Below are 18,863 nucleotides of genomic sequence, written 5' to 3' on the forward strand. Positions count from 1 at the left end.
TTGTTGCAGTCTTAATTTCATTCAAACACTAAAAATAAACGCACCTATTTTAGTAATTCCACTAATGAGCTGTTACTTTTGGACATCTTAGAAAAAGGGTAACGGTACAGAAGTTCAATTATTTGTCATTTACTTACGCCTTCCAGTTCCTTCAAATTGGCTGCTTGAACTCATAGGGATAATATTCTATCCCTGGTCTACTATTGTTAGCTACATACCGGCAATGCTATCTCCTTTTACTTTTATTGTCCTCTTTGTTACAGCATATGGGTGTAACAGGGGAGGGGAGGCTTCTTAAGAAAGCTTGTGTATTTTTACACTGAAACAGTACTCTTAACAACTGTTTGTTTGTGAACAGCAGTGGTAGGATTTTCAGGTTGCCCACACCACCTCTGGGGGTGGTAAAACTCCCAACAGGTTTTATCAGGCAAAGCTTGACAACTTTTGAAAACCTCAATTCCTGTAATAATGACAATAAAGAGAGACTAATACAAAGTGAGATGCAAGACTCTGAATCAATGTCCTTCCCCAATACGCAGTCACTTCAGAGGTAGCATTCAAGCAGTTGCAGAAATGACGCTTTATGAAGACAGATGCTGAACTGCATTAAAAGCCTCCCACAACTCCATGGACAAAACCCAGGCCTGTTTGCACTGGGTAGTCAGCATTTGTAATTCTCATCCTTCAGAGAAAAAAGTGACCGAGAGACAGAACCCTTAGGAAAGGAGACTGTTTACGAGACAGCAGTGCTGTTTGGGAGCTACAAACCACTACTAGCGGCATTTAAACACATGGTGCATCTGCCTTCTGCCTAATGTGGGTGCTCCTGGAGCCTGCAGATTGCACTGTGCCGGTCGGGTGAAGGAGAAAACTGTTAACTCACTAATTTTTGCAGCATGTGTGGACCAAATATTTAATTAAAGTCAGCCCTGGTGTGTGCTATCACACAATATAGCTTATTTGAATGTGCAGCATAAAGACATTGTCCACCAGTGCTTGTGATTAATTCACCGCTTACAGATGGCCGAGCCACGTGGGTATTATTCAGCGTATTCCAAGTGCAAGACCCTTGCTGGCAGGTTGGATGACCTAATGGAAACTAAAGGACCAGAACACACTAAGTGAGAAACAAACACACTATATCCACACAAATAAATTACATATGCTCAGGAATGCTCTGGCATTTCACCTATTTTTTCTAACAAAACACCTTGTACTCACACTATTAATTTTGGTTTTAGTTTCTAAAGCAGGACAGTTACATCCACACATTTTACACTAGAGAGAAAACCATACAGATGGCGTTTATTATTTTATTTTATATAGGAGGTAGGTACAGAAAGACTAAAAAATGTGTTTAGAAGTTACACAGGATGATTTTGTGGTTAAGGAATGAGAGAATAATTCATGCCTCAATTCTTTTTTCCTTAACAGATTTCCTGTCTCTATTTTAATAATCTTCAAAAATATAAATGACATCTTTTCAAAACACTTGTGCTAAGTGATAGGTTTTAGAAACATAAAAGTGACTTTATTTTTTTTTTAAATGAATAGGGATTCTGTAGTTTTAAGACGTTAGTAGAACTCATATCATTTCTGCAAAGCTGGAAATTCTGTGTCTCTCTCTCTTGTAAGATAAAGCATCAGGTTTTGGTAGCAGCCTGCAAAATATCCAAATACTTTTTCTAGTCTTGGACTTCAGCATCTTTAGCTTTGGGCCATGAACATGTATTAACTGGGGCATCAAGTTCAGGGGAGAAGCAGAAATAGTTTTTCTGGTAGCTTATTGTTTGCATTTGACAGCTGTTGGAAACTGCTTACATGCTGGAAATATTAAGAGTCTTGATGGAGATAAGCAAGGCAGGCAGGAATGAGAAGAGCTGTTTATCACATGGCTCTCATATATTGCTGCAACTTTCTCTGGACAAGTCAGATAATATGATTTGGTCCTAAAATACACACAGCAGATAGCAGAATGTTTACTTGGATCTGTAACCAGAAAATAAAGGTGGCAGCACAGTTAAGTGAGTAAAAGGCTTGTGCCTTCTCGTTAAATGCTGGGCTGTTCTGGAAGTTTACGAAGCCATAGCAATCACTTTTTGATTACACAGGGGAGAATATTTTCTGTCTCCTATGGACCTTGCTTCACTGAGTTATGCCTCTACATCGTGATTAGATTGCTGCAATGTCCTATACGCGCGCCTTCACCCTCGGGGCACTCAAAATAAAGCTGATACAGAATGCAGCTGCCTGCTTATTAAGCAAGAGCCCATGTTGGGAGCACAGCTAGCCACCCGGCCATGATCTGTGCTGCTTCCCCATGAGGAAATTCCAGGTGGAGCTCAGAGGGATCCTGTGAACGTCCAAATCTGGAGGTGCCATAGCCACGGGACCTTCTCACATGGATGCTCTGCAGTGAGCGCAGCCTGCGGTAAGCCCAGTTCAGGCTGCAATTCTTTCACCATAAATGCAAAAGAGCTGCTGGTGGGGAGATACTCAGGTAGCCAGACCAGATTTTCCTATCTTTTACTCAGACTTCCAGGAAAGGCACAGACTTGCAAGGTCTGAAAGTTTTATTAATGATATCAATTAATAACAAAATACTGTTGGTAGTCACTTAGATCTTAAAATTTCAGAATAAAAAAAGTGATAGCCCTTAAGGGTATAAGAAACAAAAGTTTCTGAAAATGTGTTGTTATGCTCTGGTCATTGCATATACGAAAATACACAAACACAAATACATACATACAGACTTACAGCCACATATGGCAATAAGTGTAGTATTGTTGAAGTATACTGAGAAGGGAATACACATGCACATATGGCTGTAAGTGCATGTGTATTCCCTTCTCAGTATACTTTAACAACACTACACTTATTGCCATCACATTCTCCAAATGTAAGCACATTTATCTAAAGCCAGAAATGCCACCAAACCAGTATACTGCCTCTTAAAAAAATTCAAATGCCACATCAGCTCTAACTCCTCTGCCCACTCTGTTATTCAGTGCACCTTCAGAAAGGGTACAGTTCACTGCATTTCCTCAGAGTCTATATTTTCAAGCTTCATCACAGGAGTATCAAAGTGAATACACAATTAAGAATCTCCCAAGATAACAGCACACTCAAACCCATTCAAAACCTGAACGCACCAGCAATAACCTACATTATTCTCCACTTTGAAAATTAAACAGAGACAGCAGAAGAGCGATTAATAGACTATTATAGATTAATAATTTTAAATTCTTGAGAACTGTTCAGACTTACAAGATGATTAAGTAACTTGCAAGATAACTCTGCTACAGTAAATCTGAAGTCAACGTTTGCCTCAACATGACATTTAAACGATAAGGGAAAGCAAGTAGAAATTATCAAAATACTTTCCCTGTACATTCATTTCAGAATCTGGGTGCTTTGGAACTTGAAAAAGGGATAATTACCATCATCTTAAACATGACAAGTGGTGCAAAGGCAGGAAAACACTTGCAAAATAGCTGACCTAACTGGAGAGAGGAATCTGGTTCCCCTAGCTGCGCACCAGCTCATCACCTGAGGTGAAGCACACCAACCCTGAGGCAGCCAGGCGGCGGAGGGGGTTCTCACAGCCGGCAGGGCACCAAGGACAGATACTGCGTCCTACTATTCCACCAAAACCCACCTTGCAGAGCCTACCAGACCCTGCGAAATGGGAGGATGCCTCCAAGCAATCTTCATCCAAAGCACCTTTCAACAGCACACAGCCATTCCCTATACACTGGCCAGCCTTCTCCCTAACATGGCACGGAAACGGCCTTACCTGGGAAATGCCATCACTGCTGACTCCAGATTTGTCAATCCACAATGTTCCTTGCAGCTAAATGAACGCACACCTGAGTGTGATTAATGTATTATACATTCTTCCCACAGCACTCTAAGTTGCTTACAGTAATAATCCACCAGATAGCTAAACATGCAACCCTGCAGTACAGCAAGATGAGAACATGATGAAATTTACTTAGAAAATCTGTGTTGATCAGGAAGAGTCCACACTTAATTGTGTATTGCTATATACAACTTTTAGGGGCAGGGAGGATGGGCTGGCAACTGCAGACTCATAGATTATATTAATCTATAAATTTGCTGGCAAAAGCCTGTGTTTCAAGTTCCTGAGCAAGATGCTACAAGTGTTATTTATTTAAATTGTGCATATACAACAAGCACAAGTCAGGAGACTGCTGTTATCCACCTGAACTAAAGGAAGCACCTTTCTTGACTGTAAATAAATTAATACAAGAAGTGTAATTTAGTTAGTTTTGAATCAATCTTTTTGCCCACAATAAATAGTGGGCCATCTGCTAAACTGACCTACATCTCGCTTGCACACCTTCTTGATGGGAGAATCTATGCCTTAAATGAAGTAGTAAAAAGTACTATCAGCCTCATGAGAGGTAATGAATGAGCCACTCTACTGCTTATAAGAATATAATAGTCAGTGTAGCAATAGCACAAACATATTTGATTTCTTGATATTCAATAGAGATGCTTCCAGCTGTTTAAAATTAAATGTTTTCCAAATGTAAATCTCTGGAAAACTTAATTTCTCTGAAAATACAAGATTTGACAAACTGTGAAGTAGTAACAAATGTTTACAAATATTTGTTATTTATTTTTGAAAGAAGATATACCATAAAGGACCTTGACACAGTCTAGAAAAAAATTAACTGAAATGCCTTTATCACGTTTGAGTCCTACCCCCTGCAGAACAAGCGTAATGACACTGATTTCTAAGAGCGTACTGTCCTATGGCCAAAGGGCTTTGTGCGCATAAAACTGGCTGCACTGAGCTGCTGACGAGCAGCACACGGACATACAGGATTCCTGGAATCTACTGGTATGGGATTCTGTCTCCTGTCGCATATGTACAAAGGTCACCTTTGTGCCTTGCATATAATTGACAGACTAGCAATCGCTCCTTCAAATTCTCACTCTTTGGTTAAGGGAAAATCTTTTCAGATTCATTTATAATTAGATTTTTTCACCTACTCAAGGTTAATAAACCATCACTGATGGTTTGATAAAAGCATAAGGATCAGGCAGCTACAAGAGCAAAACATAATTACACAAAATAATTCTGCCCCTTCTAGGTTATTACAGCTCTTTTCATTATTTCTGGGACTAACACTACACAGCTCAGTTCCAGGTCTATTATATGTGATAATTTACATTCAGTACAATCAGGAATAGGTAACCGTGGGGCTGCTTATCACATCCATTACGAGTGACACCATTTGCAAGATGCTCAATACTAAATGTACTTGTTGCTGCAGTGATACAGGCTGGAAAATTGCCCTACACTAGAGGACAGTAAGCAAGAATGAGTTAGAAAGAGACCATCAAGATGGGGATGTCCCAGCTTCAAATTAAAAAATAAAATAAAGTAGAGAAGAGGGAGGTTTAAAATTCTAACCTGGCATATTCGTAACTGTTGTTCCAAAGCAAAGAAGACCCAGGGACTGAGCAAGAGGCTCAGTTTCTGGAATAACAGACACAACACATCAAAAAACCATCTTCTCTGGTCTGATTTTGTGAACCGTGAGAGCTTTGTGGGGGCTTAATTTCAAGCCAATACTTCCATGCTGCCCCTTTTTCTTTCTGCATGAGCCCTCATAACTCCTGCTCTACCTGAGCCCACCAGGGAGCCCCAGAAGCAGGGTCCCTGGCTGGCAGCCATCCCCGCTCCTCACCCCAGCCGCCCGGCGCAATCCTGCTGTTTGTTCCTCTGCAACAATCAGGCAGGCAGAGCGCAACACCTGGTACTTCGGTCGGGCCCTCCTTGGCAGCTGACTGTGAAATCTCCCTGCCAGGTGGTTGCACTTCAATTACATTAGCAAGGCATTGTAGGGTTAACAAGGATCCAGAGGAAATCTTTTATTCATATAACACAGTATGCCTTTTGTTGATCTTTGAATAATGTTGCTTAAAATCCATTAAATTAAAATACTCTTTCAAGCATGCAGCCTGCAACAGGTACAGAGGAACGCACCCAGCACTGTCTGCTTGCGCAGCCTTGTCATGGGCACACAGTGATGTTGGTTAAATTTGATCCCCAAAAGCAGATTATTAAGTCAGCATTTAAAATAACATTTTTTTCCCCTGGAAGTGACCTCTCAGTAGGGGGAACGGATTCTCCTTTCACCACGTAGCTCAGCCAGTGGGCACACTACCATGTCTCCCCATTCCCCCAAACGAGTAAATTAAAATTCTCATGCATGTTTATGAAATCTGATTTTTTTTCACTTCGAAAGTGGGGAGGGGAGGAAGCAAAACTGAAAATGTAAGTGGCTCCTTCACAAAACGACAAGTTAAGTTAATGCAATAGTTGCACTGCCGCTAATGTCTTCTAAATGTTTTACTGTTTCTAAGAACATTTCCTTACCGGTTTCGTAACTCTAGTTGGCCATTAAGTCTTACCATCATTTTTAATTATGGGGCAAGAGGCAACTTAATGACTGAGCTGTATGAATTACTATTTAAATAACCAAGTTCAAAATTCAAGCACAGGAGAAATCATGGTGAAAATGGAGCGGGAGTTCTAGGGAGGATGCTGAAGGGCTGTTTGGCTGGCTTAGCAGCATGGCTGACAATCACTGTTGCAATGCCTCAGAGGCTCAGTTTTAAACTAACTTCAAAAAACTGTGAGAACAAGACCCCATCAGAAAACAGACTATTGTGTACTGGTGATATAACACACAGAGGAAGAAGAACAGAAGTGCTGAAAGCTGCCCCAAGACAGTACAAAAGAAAAACTGCTTCTGCCTATAGTGAGAAAGTAGATTACAGAAACAACATGAAGGGCTTTGAAAAGCCAGCAAGGTGGTCAGAAAGGGCACGTGAAGGGCAACTGGAGTCCTTGCTGGATCAGGGATCTATGTGTTTTCAAATTAAAAGCTATTAAATCCTACTGCAACTGAAGAGACAGGCTGGCGTTGGGACGTTGAAGCCACACATCACAGGAGAAAGAAATGGAGCCATCCATCCCTGTCCTGAAGAATCCACAGGGGCTCAGGAGATCAGGGTTGCACAAATACACCAGTGAAAGCATCAGTAAGAAATTCTGCTGCATAGGCAACGAGGCACTGGCAAAGGCTTTAAACTCCTGCCCATCACCAAGGTGTCTGGGTTATGGAGTAGGCACTTGCACTGCGATGAGATTATGGCCAATTCACAGAATGGCAGTGCTTTGTTAAAACAGAAAAGTAATCAGATTTGAGAAGGCAAATGAGTGAGCTAGAGCTGACAGAGCAAGCTACGAGTTAAGAGTGGAAATTCTACACAAGAGTCAAAAGTAACTTCTGCTTATGCTCCCTGAAAGCCAACAGCAGGCAGGAGAGGTGGGTGGACCACAGGTGACAACTGTGCAGCTCTGGCCCCTTCGACGAGGCCCCTTCTACAAGAACTCGTGTAAGAGCCGCTAGTGAAAGAGCAGAGCTGTTCTGCCCAGCACAGCCCTTTCCATCTGCTTCCTGCCAGACCATTTGACACATCTCATTCTCCAGACAGCACAGAAATGCTCCTTTGTATACTTTGTGGAAGATGACTACAAATCACCTCCTGGACTGACCCTTCCCCGGCACGTGCCTTGGAGTACCATCCCCAGCTTCACAGATGGGAAGAAGAATCCTAACAAAATGCGTACCCCAGGGAGCTAAATACCTGGTACGTAAGCCTCTGTGAGTCCCCCAGCCTGGGCTGTTCAACCGCTTTCAGATCACAAAAGGTGTCCAGGTTGCACAGCCCTCATCACAGAAACAGAATGAGCACAAAACAGGGAGTTTTCTTCTTGTTCTCGGCTTCCACTGAAATGCATGGTTTTCTTAGTGTTAACGCTATTTCTTGAAGACAGTGTCCTTAAAGTTGGATTTCTGAATTTCTTTGAAGTCATTAACTGCTGAGTCATTTCAGATCTAAAAGGTGACAATGGGGATTCCAAAGAGAGAGGGGGAGAGCAGAAGATGAATTTTTAATGAAGCATCAAGGCTGGTGGAAGTAAACAGAAAAGGAGAATACACAGAGACAGTGACATAGGAAGAAGCTATGCAGCAGTAATGCTGCCATTGAACCTCGCTAGAAAACATTTCAAGTGCAGGCTTAGATAAGATTGTTCTTTCTTCAAAGTAGTTATTTTTCCCCAATTTTGCTAAGTCTTAAGTTTACCAATGAAATACACATCCAGCTGTATGCTTTCTAAACTACCATCTTTGAATTAAGATTTATTTTTTAATTAAAATAAGAAGCAAAATGAAAAAGTTTTTAACACGGCTTACTTTACTGTTCAATTTGCAACTTACATTTTTATAATCACAGGTGTTTGTAAGCCACAGCTTTCTGCTGCTTGAGAAACACAATAGGTAGATTTTCTGAATTCAAAGCAGAATAGCTGTTCAGCACATGAAAATGATGAACAAAAGACAATATTTTTCTTCAAATATCCATCATCAGAGGCCAGTTTATGGTTAACTTACTCTCAAAATACAACCACCAAACTTCACCCAGCTTTAAAAAAGGTGGGTTTTATCACTCAATTGACAACTATTCTGCCTCCTACAGAATATAATCAACACTGAGATAACTCCTGTGCAGTTACACACTACCACTTCCTATATCTACCTTCTTCATATTCACTGAACTATTTCTTCACAGTCAATAACAAAAGGAGAATTGTCTCTGGCAAAAGTAAAAGTATATAAACAGAGTATATAAGAGCTATAGACAGCTCTTATCTGTGCAGATTTGTCAAGACAACTGTGTCATGACCTACATCGGTGCCCTGCCACGCAAGCTGCAAGTTGGTCCTGTGAGCAGCCTGCAAAATTTCATCCATTTGCTGGAAAACATCCACTGCAACACAAGATGAGGCCATCCAAATAATTTCACTTGCTAATTAACTTTGGAAATACATTACAGCCTTGTCTTCAAGAGTTATTTTAAAAGACTACAGTGCTTATTGCACGACCAAGCTTCCTTTCAAGTTTAAAACCAAAGTATATGACTTTGTATAACAGCAGTAACACCGATGCACCAAATCAATTTTTTTCATTTTGCATTTGATGAAATCAAATATTTGGATTTTTACAACTTCTATTTTCAATAAATGCCTTGGCTTTACCATGGTATTTATCTGTGCAGGCACACTGTTATCTAATCCTGAGGTATAACGCCATTAATATTATTGCATATTTATATTATGCTACCTTGAGAAGGTTTGGCTACCAGGGCATTAAAATCTGCCTATACGAAGCAGATACTGTTCTGCAGCTCAAAACAATGACCAGCACTTCTGAATGAAAGGAGAGAAAGTGAACATTAGCACATCAAAGGACTCTCTCTGAAAGAAGAAAAATTGCATGATGCACACTTTAATCTTTCTGACAATCTATGCATGGATTGAACTGAATTCTATTTTTCACACAAATGTGAATGCTTGATATGAGGACATCTTTACCAACAGCAAAGAGAACAGAGAAAGATGTGCTAGCACAGTCTTTGAACTTTTAAAATATGGATTAACATGCAATAATATTTAACCACTGATAGGACAACATCCATCTTATCTCTCTTAATAAACCCAAAAAACATAAAACACATTTTACAGGCAAGGCAGAGAAAAGTGTTGTAAATATTTCAATCTTAAATAAAAATAAAAGTAGTAAACAAAATAGAGAATATTAAAATCATCACAAAAAATGTATTATTTAAAGTCAGTTACCCACTACAGAACAGCCTTAGGTGTAATTTACTTAATTAGCACTTCTATTTAGCTACCTCAGGGTGGAATGCAAGCTGCGCTTATAGATTCAAAAGAAAACATTGCTAAAATATGTACACAACGTATATTAAATTAACCGTGCTCATTCTGCTCTAGAATGTGGAGAGATTTCTACGTTTAGATCTTCTTGCATTGCAGAAGACTTGTGTCAATCAGCCCGGAGATGCAAACACTTCAGCTTTTCTCTGTTTAATCCTGACAGCTCTCCACTCAGCAAAGAGTACAAAGAAGTGCTTTCAAAAAACAAGAGTACATTCCAACTGCACAATACTACCTAATGTGGTTTAACCTTGGTTGGCAACTTAGCAGCATGCAGCCACTCAGTCACCCCTCCACCCCTACCCCGGACAGAGAGGAGAATGGGGAAAAAAGGAAATCTCACGGGTTGAGATAAAGACAGTTTAATAGGAAGAGTGCATGGTAGTAGTAAAAGAATATACAAAACAAGTGATGCACAATACAATTGTTCACCACCCAATGAGTGATGCCTAGCCCACTCCCGAGCAGCGATCACTGGCCCCTGGCCAGCTGCCCAGTTTACATACTGAGCATGATGTTGTATGGCATAGAATATCCCTTTGGCCACCTTGGGTCAGTGCTCCTGGCTGTGTCCTTCCCCAGCTCCTTGTGCACCTGCTCCCCATCACAGCACGGGAAGCTGAAAGTCCTTGACTTAGTATAAGCACTGCTTAGCAACAACTAAAAACATCAGTGCGTTATCAACACTATCCTCATACTAAACCCAAAACACAGCACTATATCAGCTACTAGGAAGACCTTTAACTCCATCTCAGCCAAAATCGGGACACCACCAAATGCTGCAAGAATTCCTCAGTGATGCAGCTCTCCACACTCTCTCCATAAAATCATTACCTCTTGCAGCATAACGCTGCAGACAGGGTGACTTTGATTATCTGCCTTCTAATGAGGTGAAACTTACTTTTATTCTGTTCCTTAAAAGCTGTAGCTAAAAGAAGAGCACAGGTAATCAGAACTAAGTGTGATTCAGCAGATACGCACCTGGAAAATGCCACAGCAGCTTTTGAGGTGTGCTACAAGATAGTTACTCACAAACACACATTCACATGGACCTGCACGTGTCAGCGGAGCAAAGAGAAGGAAAACAACAAGGAATTAAGAGCAAGACATTTCTCCTCTCATTGCTTCACCAAGACACTTTGTTTGCTGCTAAAATTTCACTAATATTTTCTGCACCTTTTTCCTGCTAACAGCAGGAAAGGGACCAAATAGAAATGACAACCCAGCGTTTTCTTCGTGTAAACAGAACTGCATCCTCACAACTATCAGCTTATGAAGGAATAGCATGATTTTATAAACCAGCCTTATTAAATGCACATACTGAATGAATTTGTCCCTAAAAAAAAAACATCATTAATTTGCTTATAACTCAATCCCAACCAGCGAAATGACATCTCTGAATTACTTAAATAAGATCACGTTTGACTCTGCAGAACAGAGAGGGGAGGCACCAAAACTAAGCCTCCCACACCTGGTACTTCACACAAACTAGTACATTCCCAAACAGAACATGTACACTTTCCAAAAAACTTGAGAGAAACCACATTTTTCTTGCAGATACATCAGCAACCTGAAAATTAAACTGCTTTGGATACAAAAAGGAGCAGGAAACTACATTTAAATTCTCCTAAATGACTTTTAAAAGTGTGGGGTCATCAGTGAGAGGATGAGTTAGCATATAGAAATACTGGAAAAGGAAATAAAAATAACTGTTTTGGAAAGTTGCCTTCCAAGACAATGATGACATGTGACACACATGTTAGAATTGGTCCAAAAGAGGACAATGGGATGGGGAAAACTCATGATTAAAGATTAACACGGCTGGGAAGTGCTGCGACATAGGAAAGTTTGCTTGTAGGCACCCACTATGCTGTAAAATCACACACTGAAGGTAAAATAAAACCCAGAAACTCTCTATACTCATTTTGCAAATAACATCTGATATTTAGAAAGCAGGTAATGCAGTTCACTTTTCTCAACACAGTGGCTTCATCTCCACACCTAAGATTTTGATTTCCCTTCATATTTTGCTTCTCTGAGATCCAGCCTTACTCAAAGCACTGGCTGAAACGCATACTGGGGGAGGAAAGAAAGACTCGAGCAGACAGATGGTCTGCCTTTGGATGCTGAAAAGGATTTTGAGGCAGTAGAGTAGTGTGACTTAATTCTTGACCTGAATATTTAAGGTAAACACAGCTCAATCCAAATAAGGTAAAGCATAACCACAGTACCAAATACTGTGCTGTATATGAAAAACAGCACCAGAACATGAATGCAAATATGCCCTATGAAAGTGTCCTTTTTCTCCTTTAAAAATACCTCTAGCTTCAAAGTCGCTCACAATAGTAATTTGACATTCTCATTCAGCACAACTGTTTGACTAAAAACTCTTAATTTAGGAGTCCAGGAATATTTTTCTTAAAAATCCTGACACTCTTGAAATACTGCTGCTTCTGCCTGATCAGGGAACAGGAAGTTGCCTTAATTTTTCAAAACCGCAACTATTTATTCATTCTGCACAAATCCTTGACTAAGCGTGTCACTATACAGTCCAAACACATGGAAGTAAAGCATTAGAAACAGAGTATTTAAGAACTTCTGCCCTACTGTTTTCTCACAATTCTGGACCATTATCACAAGAGTCACTATGATCGTAGAATCATACAATAGTTTAGGTTGGAAGGGACCTTAAAGATCATTCAGTTCCAACTCCCCTGCCAGGGGCATGGAACACCTTCCAACGGATCAGGGTGCTCACGGTAACTTCAGCAGCATTGGCAGATTTCACTCCATCCTAAAAATCTCATTATACTGAACGCTACAAAAAAATAACACAGCTGGCTCAGTCCTGATGCTCTAAATGTAACAAGATGATGAAATACAAGGAGAGGAAAATCTGTCTCTGCATGCATCGTATTTCCAATGTTCTTCCAATAAGTGCTCAAATGAACAATGAAATGTTTTGCTTACTGGTCCCTATGTGTCTTCTTCAGCAACACAAGGAAAGATTAAAAATTGTTGTTTGGGGCATTAAAAAGAACACTCAAGTCCTTTGAGCCTTTTATTTGTAAACACTGGTTTTATAAAATGGGAAAATTTAAAACTAAAAGTAAAATCTCTCTACTTGGCTTTCTGAGATCCAAGCACTTTGTCTATTGACTTTTGGGATTCCAAAATACACATTGCTGTGGTATTAAAAAAAAACGGAAATGCTGGCATGCAAATCCTATTCAACAACTTGAGAACACCGAGGGCTTTTACAAGGCAAAGAACACGTTAAAAGTTCATTAATTAAACAGTGCTTGTGAACAGATGGAATGGCTATCGGGGCTCTAATTACTGTAAGTTGGTACAGAGGTTCGCAGACCTTAATGAGGTTCAATAAAATGAATGATTACACATCAATCACAATTAGAGAAACCTGTAAGATGAGCTGAATTATCATGGCAACAAGTCATAAAACACAGCAGCACAAAACCCAACAGGCTCTGCGAAAGCCTATAAAGAAAATGGTTCTGAATGAAAGCAGTTCTCCAGGACTGGAATAATTCTTCTCTACTGCCAACCCCATAAAAATGCTCTGTGATCCAAGTCTAAGGGTTGCACTGTCCCTCTCCAACATCCTTGAGGATTGATATCCATAGGAGAGAGCAGGGGACTACAGCACCTAAAGGGTTAGCAAAGCAAACCAAGCACTGATCTGAAAGATCACCAGTTAAGGAAATGAAGCGAATGAGAACCCTTTGTCGTAATTACATTGTTGAAAATAAAGACACCAATGTTTCTTTTTATCTTCCAAGGGAAAAGGAGATGTCAGACATCAGGTACAGAGGCTGTTTAAACCCAGCACAATTAGAAAACGTGGCTCCGCAGAAAACTGCCTAGCGGGGTTATTTACACTGATATACGTAGGTGATTGCCACCCCTACAACTCCAAACCTGTAAATAACAAGGGAGTTTTACTTAAAAATTAAGGACAAATAATCCCAACCATTTTAATTTCTTACCACTGGAGCTGCCTGTGGGAAGCGGTGTTTTGAGAGCCTTGATATTCCCAGCTGTAATAGACGCTGGCAGAAGGGAAAGGAAGATCGGAAGATGGAGATGGAAATTAATAGTAAGGGGAAGAGTTCACTTATGATATGGGAAATCTCTGAACACCAGCTTCAGTGCTTGTTCCCCAAACTAAAAGACACTGCTCTATACTTCTGTCACCATCTCTATACTTCTACACTTCTGCCATCTTAGTGGTGCTGTTGGGCAGACGTAGCACTTAAATACTCTAGAAGTCAACCTTCAATATCAGGAAAGTGACTAGAGTTACAGGTATGGCAAAAATTAGGGTAAGATCTTTCATGAAGAACAGAAAAGAAAAAAATGCATGCTGGTTTGAGGGTATCTACTAAATTTTAATGACTTCATTTTTAGATGTTGCATTTTTGCTATCAAGTAATGAAAAGCTGAGCTGACCCGAAGTCTGTTTGTTATGGTGATAACATGAAGATGTTTAAGTGAAATAACTGTTACTTCATCAAACTTGCTTTGTCCAGCTGAATGGTGGGCAGGAAAATGCCTGTTTTACTGAAGGAAGCTACAAACTGTAAACCAGTAAGGTTTCGCTCACACTGTTATGCAGATGAAAATGAACGAGATGGATAGTCCTGAACAGGTACAATAAATCCAATTGCTCAGGAGAAGTTACAGTTGCAGGTTTGTAAAAAACCCTGTCCCACGCCAAATCAGAGAAAGTATTAAAAAACAGCAAATGAACTGAGATTTTTTTTTAACAGAAAATACTGTACATGTACTAGATTGTTACTTAGCATTAGATTTAAGAAATCATTAAGAGCCATCTGCTCCTGTTTATACACTAGAACCCTGAGAGTTAATCTTACTGTGAAACACACACAAAAGTATGATACTGAGGAAAGAAAAAATACCAATTAAATAATTCAGCCAATAAACCAACCATGAAAAAGCAGCAGCTTTCTCCTATTCCTCCCCTCTTGCTGTCTCCACATTTATGTCACCAACCGAACTAAAAAGTCCTCAGTAGTGGAAACACTTTAAAAGTTTTTCTAGTGCTTGTTGAAGGAAAGCATTTCTTCCTTACAGAATTATGTAAGATTATGGTGATAACCACTAAAGCAGTGCTGATATAATAGAGACAAAAATGGTACACCTCATCCTCCTAGTATCAGCTGCACAGAATCATTCAGGTTGGAGGGATGTCAGGAGGTGATCTAGTCTCAGCTCCTCAATGTATGGTCACCACCAAATTCAGAAGATCATTTTTACTAAGAGAGAAACAAAGCAATTAAGAAGCATTCAAAGCTAACCTAAAAACATCTTTACTGTTTAGAAAATTATTTCTTAACAGCTGAATAAAGTGATTACAGCATGTATGGATCATGAAAAACCATCTACTGAAGTCAGGTTTCTTTAAAAGAGAAAAAGAAGTTTGAAACGTGATGTAAACCTACATTGGCGCTCACGCATTTGTATTAACACAAGCGCCCAGAAAGTCGGGGGCGTACACATTAAAATGCCCATGTGCACATCTAGCTGGTCTGTGCCATCACACCTTCTCCCACCTATGGAGAGGCTAATGTGCAGTTTTAGAGACCTGGGAACTGCCTTGCCAGATCAAAACTGCAGATTTTGAGGCTGGCACTCGGGCTTTGGCCATAGTGAGGATGTGATGCCTCTCGTGGGATCCACTGGAAACCCCACAGCAGGCTAGTGCAGAGTCACCAGCCCTCCAAAAGCTCTCAAACTATCCCCCAGTAAAGACTTACTGAAGCCAGGACTTCTCCTTAAAACCATTCCCCCCGCCCCGCCCAGAGCATTAACCTGGATGAAGCACCACCTGCAGGGGTTCGCTATAACATGTTGCTCATGGGGAGCCCAAACTGCCAAGCTCGGCCACCTTCATCTTCCCTCATGGATCCCTTTGTTCCTTTGTTGAGATGGAGGGAGCAGGAAGCTTCCTGCCACACTGCCTGCTCCGCTCCCTACTGCTCATACTTTCCTTATGCTTTTTGTCTCGTAACAACAGTAACAAGCCTCAGCTTTTCACTCTCTAACGAGTCTTTTCATACTATATAATTCCACATTCACGGAGCACCCATGTGCTGTGCAACCAGGAGGTGCCTTAGCTCTCTCTGAATTCTGCAGTTCAGTTTGATGGTTACGCTGTAAAAGCTGAGACACATCCTTTTCATCTAAATTACTCAGGGTAATTTAACTTAATTTTATTAAAATGTAGAAACGATCGTTGTACGTTCTGCACAAAGGAGTTAGCTTGGAAGGTTAAGAATCAGCATCAGTGAAACAAGCAACTCCCTCTAGTTGGAAAGTGTATTACTTTTCTCCCCAGAAAGCTAGAATATAGGAAAGAGAGCCACATATTACAAGCTTCCTAAAATAAGCGGCTTGGTAACTTGCGCTGTTATATACGATCATTGTACATCTACAAGCTACACTGCTTTGATTCTCTCTTACATGAAAATAACTTTTTATTATCTGTGCTGACTTCTATTTTTGTAATATGAAACTACTAAAAAGTTAAAATTCCCAACATTTGACAATTAATCTACTTTGGAACAAACCAAATTACCGTCTGTTCAAACAGTGATTTGAAAACTGCATTTTACTGCAATTTAAAGTAACCGTTAGAACTTGCATATGCTTTAAATAAATATAGGGTTTCATATATTGATCCAGAAGCCACCCCCTTACATTTCTAAGGCTTTGAAACTAAAGAAGAGCCTTTTTAGCCTGAGGGGTTAAAAGTGTGGGTGTGGAAGTAGGCTTTTGTTAGAAAAATTAGCAATGCTATGAGTCATTGTGCATTAGCGGCAGAATAGTTTTGCATCTTGTATGAATCCAGACACCATATGCCATGCGAGGGCCTGCTACTTTATGCGGTGCCGCTGCTGATGGGCGGCCACGTGGGCATCCCCAGCGGAAAGGCTGTCTGCGCGCGGCGGCGAGCGCAGGAACCCGGTGATCCGAACACGCTGGACATTGTCGCGAGCAGCAGGAACAGCTGGTAAGCTAGCAGAGCTAGCAGAGCTAGCAAAGCCAACGCGCCGCACCGGCGGCGGACAGCCAGCATTCTAATGAGACGGCGAGCGCGCACAAAGCCCGCCACAGAAGGCATCGACCCCAGTGCTCTTGGGTCCTGCGTGGTCCAGATTTCAGAGATTTTAGTCTGCTCCTTGGAACTGCACTGCTGCTGCTCCCCTGCACCCACTGATCTCCCCAATGCCGCAAACAAGGGCTCAGGCTTGCGATGCTCAAATACAAATGTTATCTTTATTCTTGCCAGCCATGCAGTAAGCGGGCCAAGTGACAACCGTTAGTTAGGTGAAACTCAGGCCAAAGCCGGTGTGTTTTGTCTGTGTGAAGACTACACAGCCGGGATTAAATTTAAAATCAATTCAGATAATACTCTACTTTTTTCACCCACTTGTGACCAAAGCTGAATAAAAATAACCCCAAGAATTCCTATGTGCTAGCGAGCACTCAGAAGTGCATTTCCAAAAGATACAATGGAAGTTTGAGCTACACAAATCCCTTCGAAGTTAATAGAGGCAGAAGAACAAAATCATCAAAACTTTGAAAATAAAAAGAACACAAACCTCTCTAATTTGTTTGCTATATAAGTAAAACAAAGCCCACAAAAAAAACCCCGTAAGACTGCAGTACTTATTAGTAACCTGAATATATCAGTTTTGCTTCTGTCCAATTTTGAAGACAGCACAAGTTAGAGGTTCCTTGTCTAACATAGCAGAAAGCATACAACACAGAGATATGGTGTTTGAATCTCTGTATGTGTTACTAGGAGAGAGCAAGAGCTTGAGTTCACACCTTACTATGGAAGGTGCGTTTACCTAGCAGTCATAAACACCAAATACACTGACTCAATGTTTGTTATCATAAGTTAAATCCAAGGCAGGCTTCTGTCACAGCCTCCTGGAAGCTCTTTAGGTGAGGCAAAATTACACTAACAAAACTGCACTTTTTTGTGTGTGTTATTTTTACAGAGAACAACAGAAACGCTCTGATCACTGCCAGCCTGACCAGGCTATAGATATTTCATAAGCAATACCATCAAAGCTCATGGACTGCAGGTGAGAGAGGGAGATGGGTGGCTAGTTAATCAAGAAGCACAGTCACTGCCAGGCTGCTGTAAGCACTGTGAGGCACCCCACAAATACAGACTAGCTATCAGCCAGCCAGTACAAACCTGAGAATCTGTACATTGCCCTCTTCAGCCCTTCCTCACTGTGCTCTTCAAAGACTAGCAGAGAAATCTACTGCATTTTCCTTGTGAGTATATGAAGAACTGTATTGTGCTTTTACAGATTTAAACTGCATAAACAACACTCTCAGCAATCTTAAAGAGCGGCAGTGGTACACAAACCTTTTTGCACAACTCAAGTTTAATTCAGTGCTAGCACACACATTTAAAGCAGCACTTAAATAAAAACACAAGTTTCCTGCAAAATTACTCATCAACAAAATAAAATATTACTGATGAAGAAATGGAATAAAGAAACCAAAGGTTTCATTCAAAGCAACAGCTCATCCATGGCACAGGAGAGTTACGATTCCAACCGAAATCCTGACCTGCTGCTTATGCTTTATGCACTATACTATTTCCAACAAGATCATGACCTTCCAGTCTCTGGTAGGGGCTAAAAGGGTACGGCTGTGTATTTTGTATTTAGGAAGCTTGTTTTCAGTTAGTGCACATGTACATAATTTAATCGATCCAAAGTTGAGTTTGGGGTTGGGGTTTTTTTCCCCCCTATTTCTGATATATCACACAGTGAATTCACTTTTCATTTTTTAAAAAATAAATTACATTCACGATGTCATTTAACCACAATCTCATTTTTGGAACTACCCATTAAATCACTTAGCAAATAAGAAACATTAAAGCTGTTGGGGTTTATTTACTCTTACTAAAGAGTGCAGTTGCTGCCCAGAGATGATCATCACAATGGGT

General features: G+C 40.5%; 1 protein-coding gene across 6 annotated transcripts in view; it reads right to left on the reverse strand.

Moving 5' to 3' along the window:
• RALGAPA2 (Ral GTPase activating protein catalytic subunit alpha 2) overlaps nt 1-18,863 on the reverse strand; it is a 140,824-nt gene that overhangs the window by 26,971 nt on the left and 94,990 nt on the right. Inside the window, exon 39 of one of the 6 annotated variants that reach the window (XM_054062491.1) lies at nt 12,953-13,544. The exons of the other annotated variants lie outside the window; for them this stretch is intronic. Within the exon in view, the coding sequence (XP_053918466.1) occupies nt 13,520-13,544 (25 nt within the window). The 3' untranslated portion in view covers nt 12,953-13,519. Of the gene's footprint in view, nt 1-12,952; nt 13,545-18,863 lie in introns of those variants that run through there. 6 annotated transcript variants of the gene reach the window in all.

Source organism: Cuculus canorus, chromosome 3, assembly GCF_017976375.1.
Source record: "Cuculus canorus isolate bCucCan1 chromosome 3, bCucCan1.pri, whole genome shotgun sequence".
Classification (NCBI taxonomy): domain Eukaryota; kingdom Metazoa; phylum Chordata; class Aves; order Cuculiformes; family Cuculidae; genus Cuculus; species Cuculus canorus.